Here is a 12,595-nt window from a genome sequence, read left to right as displayed (position 1 = left end):
GAAGTTGCCTTTAGACAAGAACTAAATTTATGGGAAGCAGTGAAAGCAGCAAAATGCAACAATGGTAAGAGTTATGTGACTTTACTGATCACTTCAGAAGATGGTTAGTGATATGCTGTGTAGCTTTATATTGAGAGACAGCTGTATTTACATTACCATAATATGGGGTAACGCCTATATATATATAGTTCAAGATGAGGCAAATATAACTAAAACTAAACTCTATTGATTTTATTTGAAATTATTCATGAATCATTACCAAACAATGCGTGTTGAATTCGCATATGTATATATTCTTATTTTCTTTACCTAGAACCGCTGTTCGAAGTCTTTGTGTTCTTTTGCCCATCACAGGAATCACATGGGTGTTTGGAATATTGTCAGTCAATGAAGATCTGGTTGTCTTCCAATATTTGTTTGCAATAATAAACTCCTTGCAGGTATGCATGAAAAAATAGTCACTTCCAAAATGTATAATACATGAATTTAATGTCTTTGTACCATACCATTATTTTTGCTTGTTTATATAGGTGACACTATATTTTGTAGTTTTAACATCATACAGTGTATTATTAGGCAATATAGACTATCTTGAGTACACCAGATTCATTTGTTAAAATATTGATTGAAAATTTCAGTTTATTCATGGATATATCTGAATAGATATAACAGAGAAATGTGCGTGTGATTATGATTTGTACCGTAGCTTTAACAGTTGTTCGGTCGTATCGCTATGATGCATGCAGTGTGACAGCTTATACTGATGTGGAGCACCGGGGCATCAAGCCACAGACATGTAGCATGATATCCCACCCAGTCCCACCCAGTCACATTATCCTAACACCATGCCCACCAGGCCTAACACTAACCTGTTAATTCTGAGCGACTAGAGAGGCAGCTGTTAGTACCATTTTTGTAAGTCTTTGGTATGACTCGGCTGGGGTTCAAACCCAGGACCTCCCGCTTCCGAGGAGGGCGCTCTAACAAGTAGGCCACCCGAACGGTTGACTTAGAAATATGATAATTGCTACAAACATAATTAGCAGTATTTATATTTTGGCTAGTGATTGTTTTCTTCTTTCATGTTTGAATTAAAGATGAGTATTGCCATAATATTGTGGTGAAACAGGTTCATTTTATTCACTTTTGTGTGCATATTATTGTCATGTTAAATCACTTCTCTTTCCATTTTCAGGGACTTTTCATTTTTTTGTTCCATTGCGTCTTCAATCATCACGTAAGTTCAAAATAAATGCGATTTTATGACTATTAATCGGAATACATGTAAACACGATGCTTATATTAAAGCACTATCTTTAGAATCAACCAGTTGGTTCATGGACATCATTTTGTACAGTTCAGTTTTGCTCTAAACACAAACCCCTTGATATGTAACATTACCACCTTAGCTTCAAATAATAACGAATGAGTATTTTAGCTGAATTGAAGCATATAAATTCAGAATAGTGTTGATTTCGTGCATTTATTAGCACATGTGTACCTATCTTTGATCTGTTTTAACTTCATGATAATTGTTATACAATTGTTATACAATTGCTATACAACACTGCCCAGGATCAGGGCATATAAAACTGTGTATGGATGAATCATATTGGTTTTGAATCAAAAGGGCAAAGTCATGTATTGAAATGTAAAACAAAATTCTTGCTGCACAGAAGCAGAAACTTTAGAGGTGATACTTTAATTAAACCTTTTAAAGATCTTGAACTTGGGGTAATTTAGATGTTATTGAGTGTAGCGTCCAAACGTCAACGAACATGATCTCTGAAAGAAGATAAATTGTTTCCAAGCAAAAACAATGGGTCTGCATATACGATCTTTCCCAAACCATACAGTAAGGAAGAAACATATCGATATGAGGATTAAAATACCTAAAGACAATGTCACTCCTAAAGAAATAAAATTGTGTCAGTGCAAAAATAAAATTTACCTACATTGAGACTATTAAATTTTAAATATTTATTACCAAAGATTGAAATAAAAAGGTTATCCCTGTGGCATATTCTGCAGAGTTGAGAAGACTTCATGTATCATAATGACTGGTTCAAACAGGTAGCATTTACACCTTTTGATTTCATTCACACTTTATATTAGCAAGACCTTTGACTATCACACTTGCAAGAAACACTTGGCCATATTTGATTGGGCTTACCCATGACTGACCTAATATGCGTACGTAATTCAGAAGCAAATGCAGCTCTGTTTATGGCGTGTCAGACTAATTATCCAATGATTGTTAATTCAACTGCCTTTGTTTACCCTTGAGAACAACACTTGTCACCGATTTCCTTGATATAATATTTCCTATAATGTGCTGAAAGTGTTGGTAAACACTAAACAACAATGCCAAATTATCTTATTTCACAGTACTCCAACCACTGGTTGATTGGTGACAGGGTACAATGACCATGTATATACATGATATAATTGTATGGTTTCTTGAGTGTCCTTTATATATAAATTTCACTGTATTCTGTGATTAAAAGCAAGCTGACTGAATATCTGTGTTTTGAGCTGTTTACATAACATCATGGTGTATGGAAATTCGATGGGTGGCAATAAAATTATTCTTTGAGATTTCAGTTGTCACTTTGTCTGTTCTAAAAATCCAGACACTTTAAAACGATTACATTATACTCGCACTTTCCCTGCACCTGTCCCCCTTTCCTTCTTGCTACTAATATAAACCTCCATATGATAAGTAGAACCAAACTAATGCATGGCATCCCAGTAAACCTAGCATCTTCGTTTTGTTTTGTAATATCATGGTGTTTATGTAATCATGTTGTCCTATATTTTTGTATAGGTTATATAATATTGTAACGCACTCAGATCTTCTAAAGATTAGGAGCTGGAATAAGTCCTGATTGTTATTATTATTATTATTATTATTGTAAAAATTGCCTCATCTTTTTCTTAAAGCTAAAAGAAGCCATAAAGCAAATTAATGCTAAAAGAAGGCGCAGCCAGGTATCTATTTCAATGACTCAAAAGAGTTTTTCACGCAGCTCTGGACCAAACGTAAGTATTAAAGGTGGATGTACTTTACAAACTTCACAATGTTAGTAACAGTAAAAATATATATCCCCCGTGGACGGCACTTCCAAAAGAACTTATTGTAGGAGGCTGTGTTTCAAACTATTTTGGTTCTGACGGTGGAAGGTTGGTTATGAAAATCACTTATATTGTGGGTTGTGTTAACAAGCTGAGAAATCGTTTTTCAGGGAAAAAAATTAAACAGAATATATATTTAAAATCGCATCTAACCCTCCCCTAGTTGTCTAAAATGTATAAAACATTGGGTCAAGAAATGATGCCAGTACACGTGAGTGCACGTAATTTGTACAACGTCCGCAAATTACAGCAACGTCGCAGATATAAAATATGTGCTTTGCGCAGTACGCAATTTTTATTAAAATTTCAACTTTAAAAGTGCATTTCGCGACTTAATTCACGCTGCCGAAGCTGTCTTATGGCTCTTGATGCGATATCCAGATAGACGGATACTTCGGTTCTTAGAAAAAGCATTTATGGTACTTTGACCTTATTTTCATCATGGAAGTTTTACAAATGCGAGTTTCGATTAAGGGCCACACAGAAAACCAAAATGGCTGAATTACAACAGGGTTCGTCTTCAGACGACGTTTTCAGTCGGCAAATACTGGCTGGTGATAGCTATGATGACAATGAATTTCATGCATATCCATATGTTTTACATATGGAAAACGTCACTGGAAATACCAGTGTGTGATTTTTAGCCCAATGGACAATATGGCGGTTGTATTTATACAAGATATCCATGGCTGAAGAAGCAGACTATGGGAATGTTGGACTTAAACCTAATACAGCATTATGAAAGTGAATACATATGGCATATGAGGCAGCAAAGCACTGATTCAAGGAAGTGAATCTTTGGCAGAGTTCATGTTAGTGAAAACTCAGACGTTTCGGAAATGCTTAATCACTCGTATCTGGATGCCTATTTTATTACTGGGGACGCAGAAAATCACTTAGGCGAGAGTCCTCCGTACGCATGTAATAGGTGGGCGGAAAAAGTCAAAGAAATGCCAGTCCTACTTTAGTCAACTGCTTATTGGGAACATGTAATGATCAGATAGTTGTGCTGATATTTCCAATGCCATAATTTAGTGGCTGTAAGCCACCTTCCCCCGTACATGTCACCATTATATGAGTATTTCAAAAGAACTCGCTGAAATATTTCGGAGGCAGGATCAAAGGTTTTGATCGGCAGCCGGGTGGGAAAATCTACTGATTTTCACAGTGGTTGAAATAGAGGCAAAAAGACCCAGATATGTATATGTAGTCATTTATAACAGTACATCAAGTAAACAACTTTAGCATTCATAACGTGCTCATTTCCGAGTGTAGCGGAGTAAGCAGCGCACGTGACTTCGGAATCATAACATGTTAAGACGGCAAAACTGACGAAGATTGTAACGAGATTCAGAAGAGTGCTAAAGTTGTTAGAACTGATAGCTTTGATGAGACAGTAGTCAAGTGTAAGAAAGTGTGTGATGTCTAGCTAAGTGCTTTGAATAAAACCTTTCTTGGATTGAAAAAATCAGACTCTGATGGACAAACAAGAGCTGTGTCAGTGTTATAAAGAATTTATAAATTAAACTCAATGGCAAACAATAGTTCTTATAATTTGCATAGTTTTCTGGGTGCGGACAACAACTTTTGCTGGTGGGACTCTTATTTTTACCAATATGGAAGTAATAGAATTATATTTAAAATCCTATTGAGACCTATGAAAAACTTTTCATTTTGGAACAGAGGTATCCAAGAGAGAATACTAATGGACCATACCTGTAACTGTGATAAAGGCATAATTGACGATATTCAAAGGTCTACACACATTACTAGAGTACAAATTTATAATAGCGTACAAATAATGGGCTAGTACCTTTGATGTTATTGTCACAGTTGATTAGTCGGTTGATTTAGTTTGGATTAGTTTGTTGTTGTGGGTTTTTTTTTTTTGGGGGGGGGGGGTAACAATATATTAGGCGGAGGAAGAACCACGAAAGATCACCAACACAAATTGGTTGATCTGTGACAAAAACGCGCTCTATGATATGTGCAAGTTATGTAAAAGCTAGCACCTTAATACAATTGGGCATACAGAGCCTCTGTTGATCTGATGTTGATCTCCAAACAGCCGAAGTCATTTAGACATGATATCTCGAGTTTGGGTAGATCATTATGGTCTTTACACCATTTTTAGATGAAGATAATACATATATGGCAGCCAGTTGTAATGCAAAATAAAATCCAAGCACTTTTGTGACACCAAACACCACTTATGTAGAACCACTGACCTTCCACAAGTAACTGGCAACAATCTCATTTTCAAATTGGAGGCAAGTAATCACATGGCAAGCATCTTGTATCACTGGGCCGTGGAAGCCCCTAAGATATGTATCACATACTAGCATCTTATACCACTCTGCCATGACAGACCCTAAGGCCGTATGTATAAGTCTCATATGAACGACTAGAATAGAAGCGGGAGATAGGACCTGTGACAACTGGATTGAAAGTGTAGAATGCTACTGCTAGGTCATCATTGATGATGATGACGCCGTTGACAATACAGTTAACTACAAAGATATTGATTTTAAGAGTACTATGGGAAAAATGATTTCTTGACTTTCATCCATTTTTAAAGATCTAATTAATAATATAAAAATGTTTGACCTGCTATATTTCTTTCTTTTTTTTAAAAACAACTTTATATTAGTCTAGCGACAAGCATCACAATAAAACATTGACAACTGAAATATATGTTCTTACTTTATACGTTATAGTGTAAAGGTAGGCAGAAGTAATAAAACATCCACGGGCATTAATGGGGTTTGTTTTCTGACAAATCATGTATTATAAGTTTACCAAAATATTTATTGAAAAAAAGAATCATATCATCTGACCACCCATTTAAAGCAATACAAGATTCAACTATTATTCTAATCAAAAGCAGTGTGCCTGAGAACAAAGAAAAACAGGTTAAAATAGTGATCACGTTAGTAAACACACAGGTTAGTAAGGATACAAATTCATGATTTCTGTATTAGTATAGAACGCCATATTATATAATATGTATTCATAGCTATTAAATTAGTAGGTATTAAGGGACTGATCAATGACATATACCAATAGTCAACCACCATGGAAATTTGTGATTTCACAGTATCCGAGACATACATGGTTGACAGACAAACAAAGAAAAACAGGAAAGATTGACTATAATGAATGAATACAAATAAAACTATTATTTTTTCTATAAGAATTCAGTAGATTACCTCCAGACAGCTGTCCTTTAAATTGCTTGTCCCCAACCCAATATTAAAATCGCTTATACTGCCCACTAACCCATAGCCAGAAATTATGCTACAAAAATATGCTTCTGTAGGGGGCAGTGTTTTTTGATTAAAACATATCTGACGGTGGATCATAATGCTTTTAAATTGCTTCCGTTGTGGGTTGGTTGAATTTGAAAGTACCTTCACTCCTTTGGGGAATATGTATTACTGAGACAGCCCTAAATAATAATAAGTCCTCTTCTATAAGACTGTATACCATTTTTGAAGACACAAGGACTATGTTAGAGGCTAGGTTTTTTTACCTGTCAAAGATATATTTTGTATTAAATACTCCATACATAATCCATCTTCAATCATTTTATTGCAAAATATTCAGTATTCTGTGAGATTGAGCAGTTTTAAATATTCATATACGTTCAACATTAGTTACTTTCCAAATTAGGAACATACTTTGCTGAGTGTACAATGCCAAAGAAATACGCTAGTGTTCACCATCTTACCAATTATCTTTTTAGATGTTCTCGTATTTTTGTAAAGGAAGTTTCATACAAAATCTAACGTCAAATGTCAACTAAAATGAACATTAGTGACTCATTTCCAGTTGTAATTCTCCTTTTCATGCATTTTGTCTGTATCCTTGATTAGAACAATATTTAGAACAGTGTTCCTATCTCAGAGATATCAGCTCTAGCGTGTACTATTTTTAGATGTGAGGAATTATTTTAGGCAGGGTTTAGCTGTTTGTATAAATATATATAACAACACTTTTCTTTATAGCATTACACATTTCAGTTTTTGAAATTTACCTTCATAGAACAATACTATATTTTGTGAAGCATAAACTGGTTTGAAGTTAGAACTTTTCTGGAGTATATATTGAAAAGATTATTGGTTTATACTAACTAATGTGGTGAACTCATTCTTGGTCTTATCATAACATAGTGTTCCAAGAACACATTCAAGGCATTTTTCAGTATCAAACCAATAACGTAAAAATATAAAATCTCTTTTAAAGGAGGGATGTTTTGATTCATTATTTATATCCAATGATATACAGTTGTACACAAACATGTAGTATGTGCAACATCCTTCATATCTCCCATTACGTTTAAAACAAAGAGACATGGAACTTGGGTTAGTGATATTTCAATGGGTGTATATTTTGTCAACAGTTTTTGGAACTTTTATACATTCCTTAGGGTAGGACTGGGATGGTAGGTGTGGTTTCACACATGTATCAAATAACTCTTATGTTGTTTCTCTAACTTACCCTAGAATATTCATAGTGATACATGTCTCAAGTGTAAAAACATTTTAGACTTGAAACATGTTGTTTGGCTCTGGGTCTTTCGATACCAGCAAGAACTTAGACCCTTAACAGGGATATTAAATATACGATGTTGAGTTCCCTGTCATAGAGCCATATTCTATCCACCTGTTGGGCGAGAAAAAGCTGATGGTATACATGCTAATGATATGTACCTTAATGCTCATCTCTAACTTTGGGTTTCAAATAGAAGTTATTATGCTTATGTGTGTAGTAGGCCGGATCCTATGCAATGTGCCAGAACTTCATAGCCTAAGTTTAACTACGTTTCTCTGAGTATACCCAGAGTTGTAGAGGTTTAATTTAGGTTTGGTTATTATAAATAGTTCAGGTATGATGTTAACTCCTATTTATACCTTGATTAACGAATCCTCTGCTCATATCTCTTTGACATATATGCACACTACTCATTTAGTACTGCTTGTTTTGTTTACTCAAGCCCGTACTGTCAGACACACATTTATGAACATGATGACACATATAAACCCAGTTTAATATTTAAATTTTAGAAAGTTGATACCCCTGAAGAAAATGAAAAGAATAATGCATTTGATCTTGAAGGTAAGTTGTATTATGTTTTAAAAGATTTATATAAATTCTTCGTATTTATGTCCCTTAAAGAAATATGTTGACTATGGAAAACAAATATGAATATATATTGTACCCTTTTGCTTTAGCTATCGTATTTTGGTACTATTGTCTGTGTGGATGGATTGATAGATTGATTGATGCTAGTTGGTATATATATATATATATATATATATATATATATATATATATATATATATATATATATATATATGAAATGTATAGGTAATACTTCTCTCTAAATCAGAGAGGACTCATACAATCCACAAGATAGATTTTGTTTCATGTTTGAAAGGGAGTATACTGTCTATTAATTTTCGACTTTCATTTTCTTACTCTTGCCAACGACAAAGTTTCCTAACTTTTTATGTTTCACTTTTTACGTCTTAACATAATTAGGCAACTTTGGTACATAATTGCACAGGTTGCATTGGCAACCCCTCACATCACTATTGGTACATGTATGTTGCATTATAAAGAAAACTAATTTAATATGGCTGTGGAATTTCCTCCTAACTCAGGATGAATGTAGTTCCTATGTTATCTTTCCTTAGTGTTTAATGCATAGCCATATGCAAGACACTTTACTGAGTTTAATTGTACAGGATGTCATTTGGCCAACAGTAACATTGTGTCGTAGGATATATTGTAGCATCCGCTTGGTAAGTTTTCATACTGACGCTTCAGTTCCTTTTTTATGTGGAGGTTATGTTTATAACATAGGAAACTTATTTATATTCCTATATAGCTTATACATATATCTACAGGTAAAGTTTATATATATGTTGTACCAGTAGCGTACGATCCTATTTGTTACAAAGGACACTTCAGTGATCTTATCTGTATATGCAATAAATTATTGCCATTCTATGGGCAAGATGTTATAATTATTTGCTTTATGTTGTCTATATGTAATTACTATAAGTGATGATACAGTGCTTGTGTTTGCACAGTCAGCCACTTCACATTCCCAACAGGATATTTATGACTCATTTACATAGCACGCATTTTCTGCATATTATTACTGATGATATAATTTTCAATCTGTACAGAGCTTGTCCATCCCCTTATAGGTCTAGGGTAACCATACACGGATCTTAAAAGTTAAAAATGTAGGACACTGACTGTAGTAAGTGGATATAAGGTCTGTTCTATTTTGTCTTGCAGATTTAGACCATAAATTACGCAAGTCTAAAATGTGTAGTCTTTTTCTGCACGTTATTCCAGGAATGCATGATGGACTAGCTTGAGGATGAAAACATCTGCTTCCACACAATGGTTTGTTCATTTGAGGGCAGTGAGATGGAAAGCAGATAGGGTGGCAATGTTCCTTTATTTTAATCACAATGGGCTACAACCAAACTCGACTGTACAGCCACCATAATACATAATTGTCCTTTTTGTTGATTCTCAAGTGCTGTTAAACTTAAGAACACACTTGATGAACCAGTCTTACAAGGATCTGTGTAACCAACAGAAACTTCATGTGCAAATCCTGCAGTTTATATAGACACCCTCATGGATCAATATTACCCCGCATATTAGCTCCAAACACCTCCGTGGTACACCGTCCCTCTTTCTGCCTCACTTTTCCAGAGATGTCTTCACTTACCCTCAAGCCTTTGACCCCCCCCCCCCACAAGATTCTACTTAGCAATATATTAGAAGTAATAGGATCCAACTCCTACGTACTGCAAGTGTAGTGATCCACCAGCTTCAACATTCTTCTCTACTGCTCATATACCAGTCAGGATACATTGACTTCACTACCTTAATCTATAAACGATGAATTGGGCATTCAAATACCCTCATCATTATTAGATCTTACTCGGTTGAGTGTATCTCTGTCCTACAGGTTTGGACTCAAGTTTCTAAACCAATCACATCGGAGTATGTCCTTGTTTTTCTGCATCATCTGCCATGTAAACAGTTTAGACATATCTGAAAATTATCTTAGGAATATTCTTCTTTCAATTGTTCCCACAGTTGGAACACTTACTGACACTTTAAGATCGATTGTGTTTTCACTTATAAGCTCCATCTGTGTGCATACATATATATATATATATATATATATATATATATATATATATATATATATATATATATATATATATATATATATATATATATATATATATATATATATATATATATATATATATATATATATATATATATATTATCACCAATGCCTTCTATGTTTTCCATTTTGATACCCATGAGTTGATTTGCATCGTCTTGACCATATGATCAGCCTTTTTCTCAATATTTAGACCAAAGATTATATCATGCTACTCTGGATCTCACTTTTAATAAGCGTGATCATATGCATGATATAATCACTTTATAACCTAGAGGCACAAAATGATAAAGCCTTAATTGCTACAATGAATTTACAACAGGTGGGAAAAGATTAAATGCTATGTACCAATACCTTAAGGACTAATCATTACCTAAGGTACACTAACAACCAAATACATTCTCATATTTATGATCAGGTTGAATAAGTGGAGTCAGAGGGAGGTCGATCGTTCTCACCAGCATTCTATGTAACCATTCATTTCTCAGCGTGTTGCATGCTAGTCCCATATCCTACCATTATCATATATCCAGGTAAGGTGAAGATTTCAATCTTTCATGGCTGAATGGGAAATATTTACCATGATGACATGAGGCCCCAACAATTGTTTCCTGGGGATTCGGTAACATGTTCAGTGCACATACCAATCATCTGGCCAGAGTTCCTTCAGTTACAATGCAGCGTTTGTTATTTGGTCCTAAGCACATTCTATCAAATCTTTTATGATAATGGGTTTTATGATGGAATGCAATAACGGGTCATAATTCAGGCCATTGTGAAGGTTATGCAATCAGTATGGACTTGCAATAGACATGAATTCATGCCACCGCTCACATGGCATCCAGATGTTTTGTGATTTGCCTTGAACAAGCTTCAAGCAGCAGACTAGTTTTATTTTGGAACATTATACGATTTCAAGTGTTACCCTCCTGAATTTGTTAATATCCTGGTAATAAGAGTGTCTCTAACCTCATAACCCTTTTGCCAATTTGGATAATAAGGGTCGGTTAACTAGGTCTGCAATTAATGTTCATGCAAAACAAGTGTGTTCCCTGAGAATGAGACATGAATAAATGCAATGGTAACTTACGTGCTTATTTAAAGCAATTCATCTGCTAAACAATTTTTTCACTGGCCATGTTTTGCTCGTTGCAGCATGGGACGAGTTAATCATGAGTCTCTTAATTGGACTCCTCTAAGACCGGACCTTTAACCATTGGACAAACTCTCACAATTGGCAATCATACGATGTTACGTCTCGAAGGCACCTTTTACTTGCGTTGGCAACACATATGCTTACACATCTTCTGGCAATCACAATCTCTAAGGATGTGAACATAGAGGGCTTGCGGAGCAAGTCTCCTACTACTTCAGCCTTTGTCGCACCAGACCAGGATAGAAAAGCCTGAATAATCCGTGCATTTTCTATTAAATGGAATTATCAAACATTTACACTTCTACAACACCTTAGGTCCAGGAGTGGATATATGAATCGGTAACTCGGAGTGTCTCATCCTGATTGCTTCACTCAAATGTGAACTTGGACCAACCTCATTAATCCAAACATAATCACTAGAAATCGATATATTCACTCATCTGAATTAAGAAACCATGATGTCGGGTGTTGCATCCCACCATAGAGTTACTGAACCTGCTCGTTGTGATCTTATGGAATAAGAAAATACAGTTTTTAAAACAAGTGGATGTGAATCATCAAGAGAGATGGATATTCCCCTTAGAGCATTAGATCTTAATTATTTCACCGATTTTATAATTCCTGCCTCATCACTACTTTCGTAGTTGGCAGGCAAAATCAGCAATATCTTTTTATTGATGGACCGCTCTCAATGCAGCTCTGACAGGATGGATCAATATCGCTCATGACGACCTCTGCATTAATTACATGAGGAATCAGCTATTGACAATAATTCCTACTCTGGACACTTCATCTTATTGTGATCAATAGGATTTCATAGATCACACCTAATTTTACTTTCAAGAAGGTAAGGATGATATATCAACATAAACATTATCATCTTGAATAAAGTAGGCTATCTGTCTTGAATACTGGACTAAACTTACAACAATGAATTTGCTTCATAGTTGATTTATGATCCCCATTTTAGCTGGATTGATCATTGACCAGAAGAATTCATGGAATGGCCAGCTATCCATCAGTCATACTCCATCCATCCTTTAGCACAGGTTTTTTATTGCTACTCCTCCCAAAGT

General features: G+C 34.9%; 1 protein-coding gene across 1 annotated transcript in view; it reads left to right on the top strand.

The window, feature by feature from the left end:
- LOC149786791 (uncharacterized) overlaps positions 1-12,595 on the top strand; it is a 103,368-nt gene that overhangs the window by 75,903 nt on the left and 14,870 nt on the right. Inside the window, exons 19-22 of the mRNA XM_089977289.1 lie at positions 314-440; positions 1,196-1,237; positions 2,944-3,042; positions 8,202-8,253. Of these exons, the coding sequence (XP_089833415.1) occupies positions 314-440; positions 1,196-1,237; positions 2,944-3,042; positions 8,202-8,253 (320 nt within the window). The remainder of the gene's footprint in view (positions 1-313; positions 441-1,195; positions 1,238-2,943; positions 3,043-8,201; positions 8,254-12,595) is intronic.

This window comes from Sinohyriopsis cumingii, chromosome 12 (genome assembly GCF_028554795.1).
Source record: "Sinohyriopsis cumingii isolate HCF-2022 chromosome 12, ASM2855479v2, whole genome shotgun sequence".
NCBI lineage: Eukaryota > Metazoa > Mollusca > Bivalvia > Unionida > Unionidae > Sinohyriopsis > Sinohyriopsis cumingii.
Note: the sequence above shows the minus strand (reverse complement) of the source record. Positions and strands in the feature narration are given on the sequence as shown.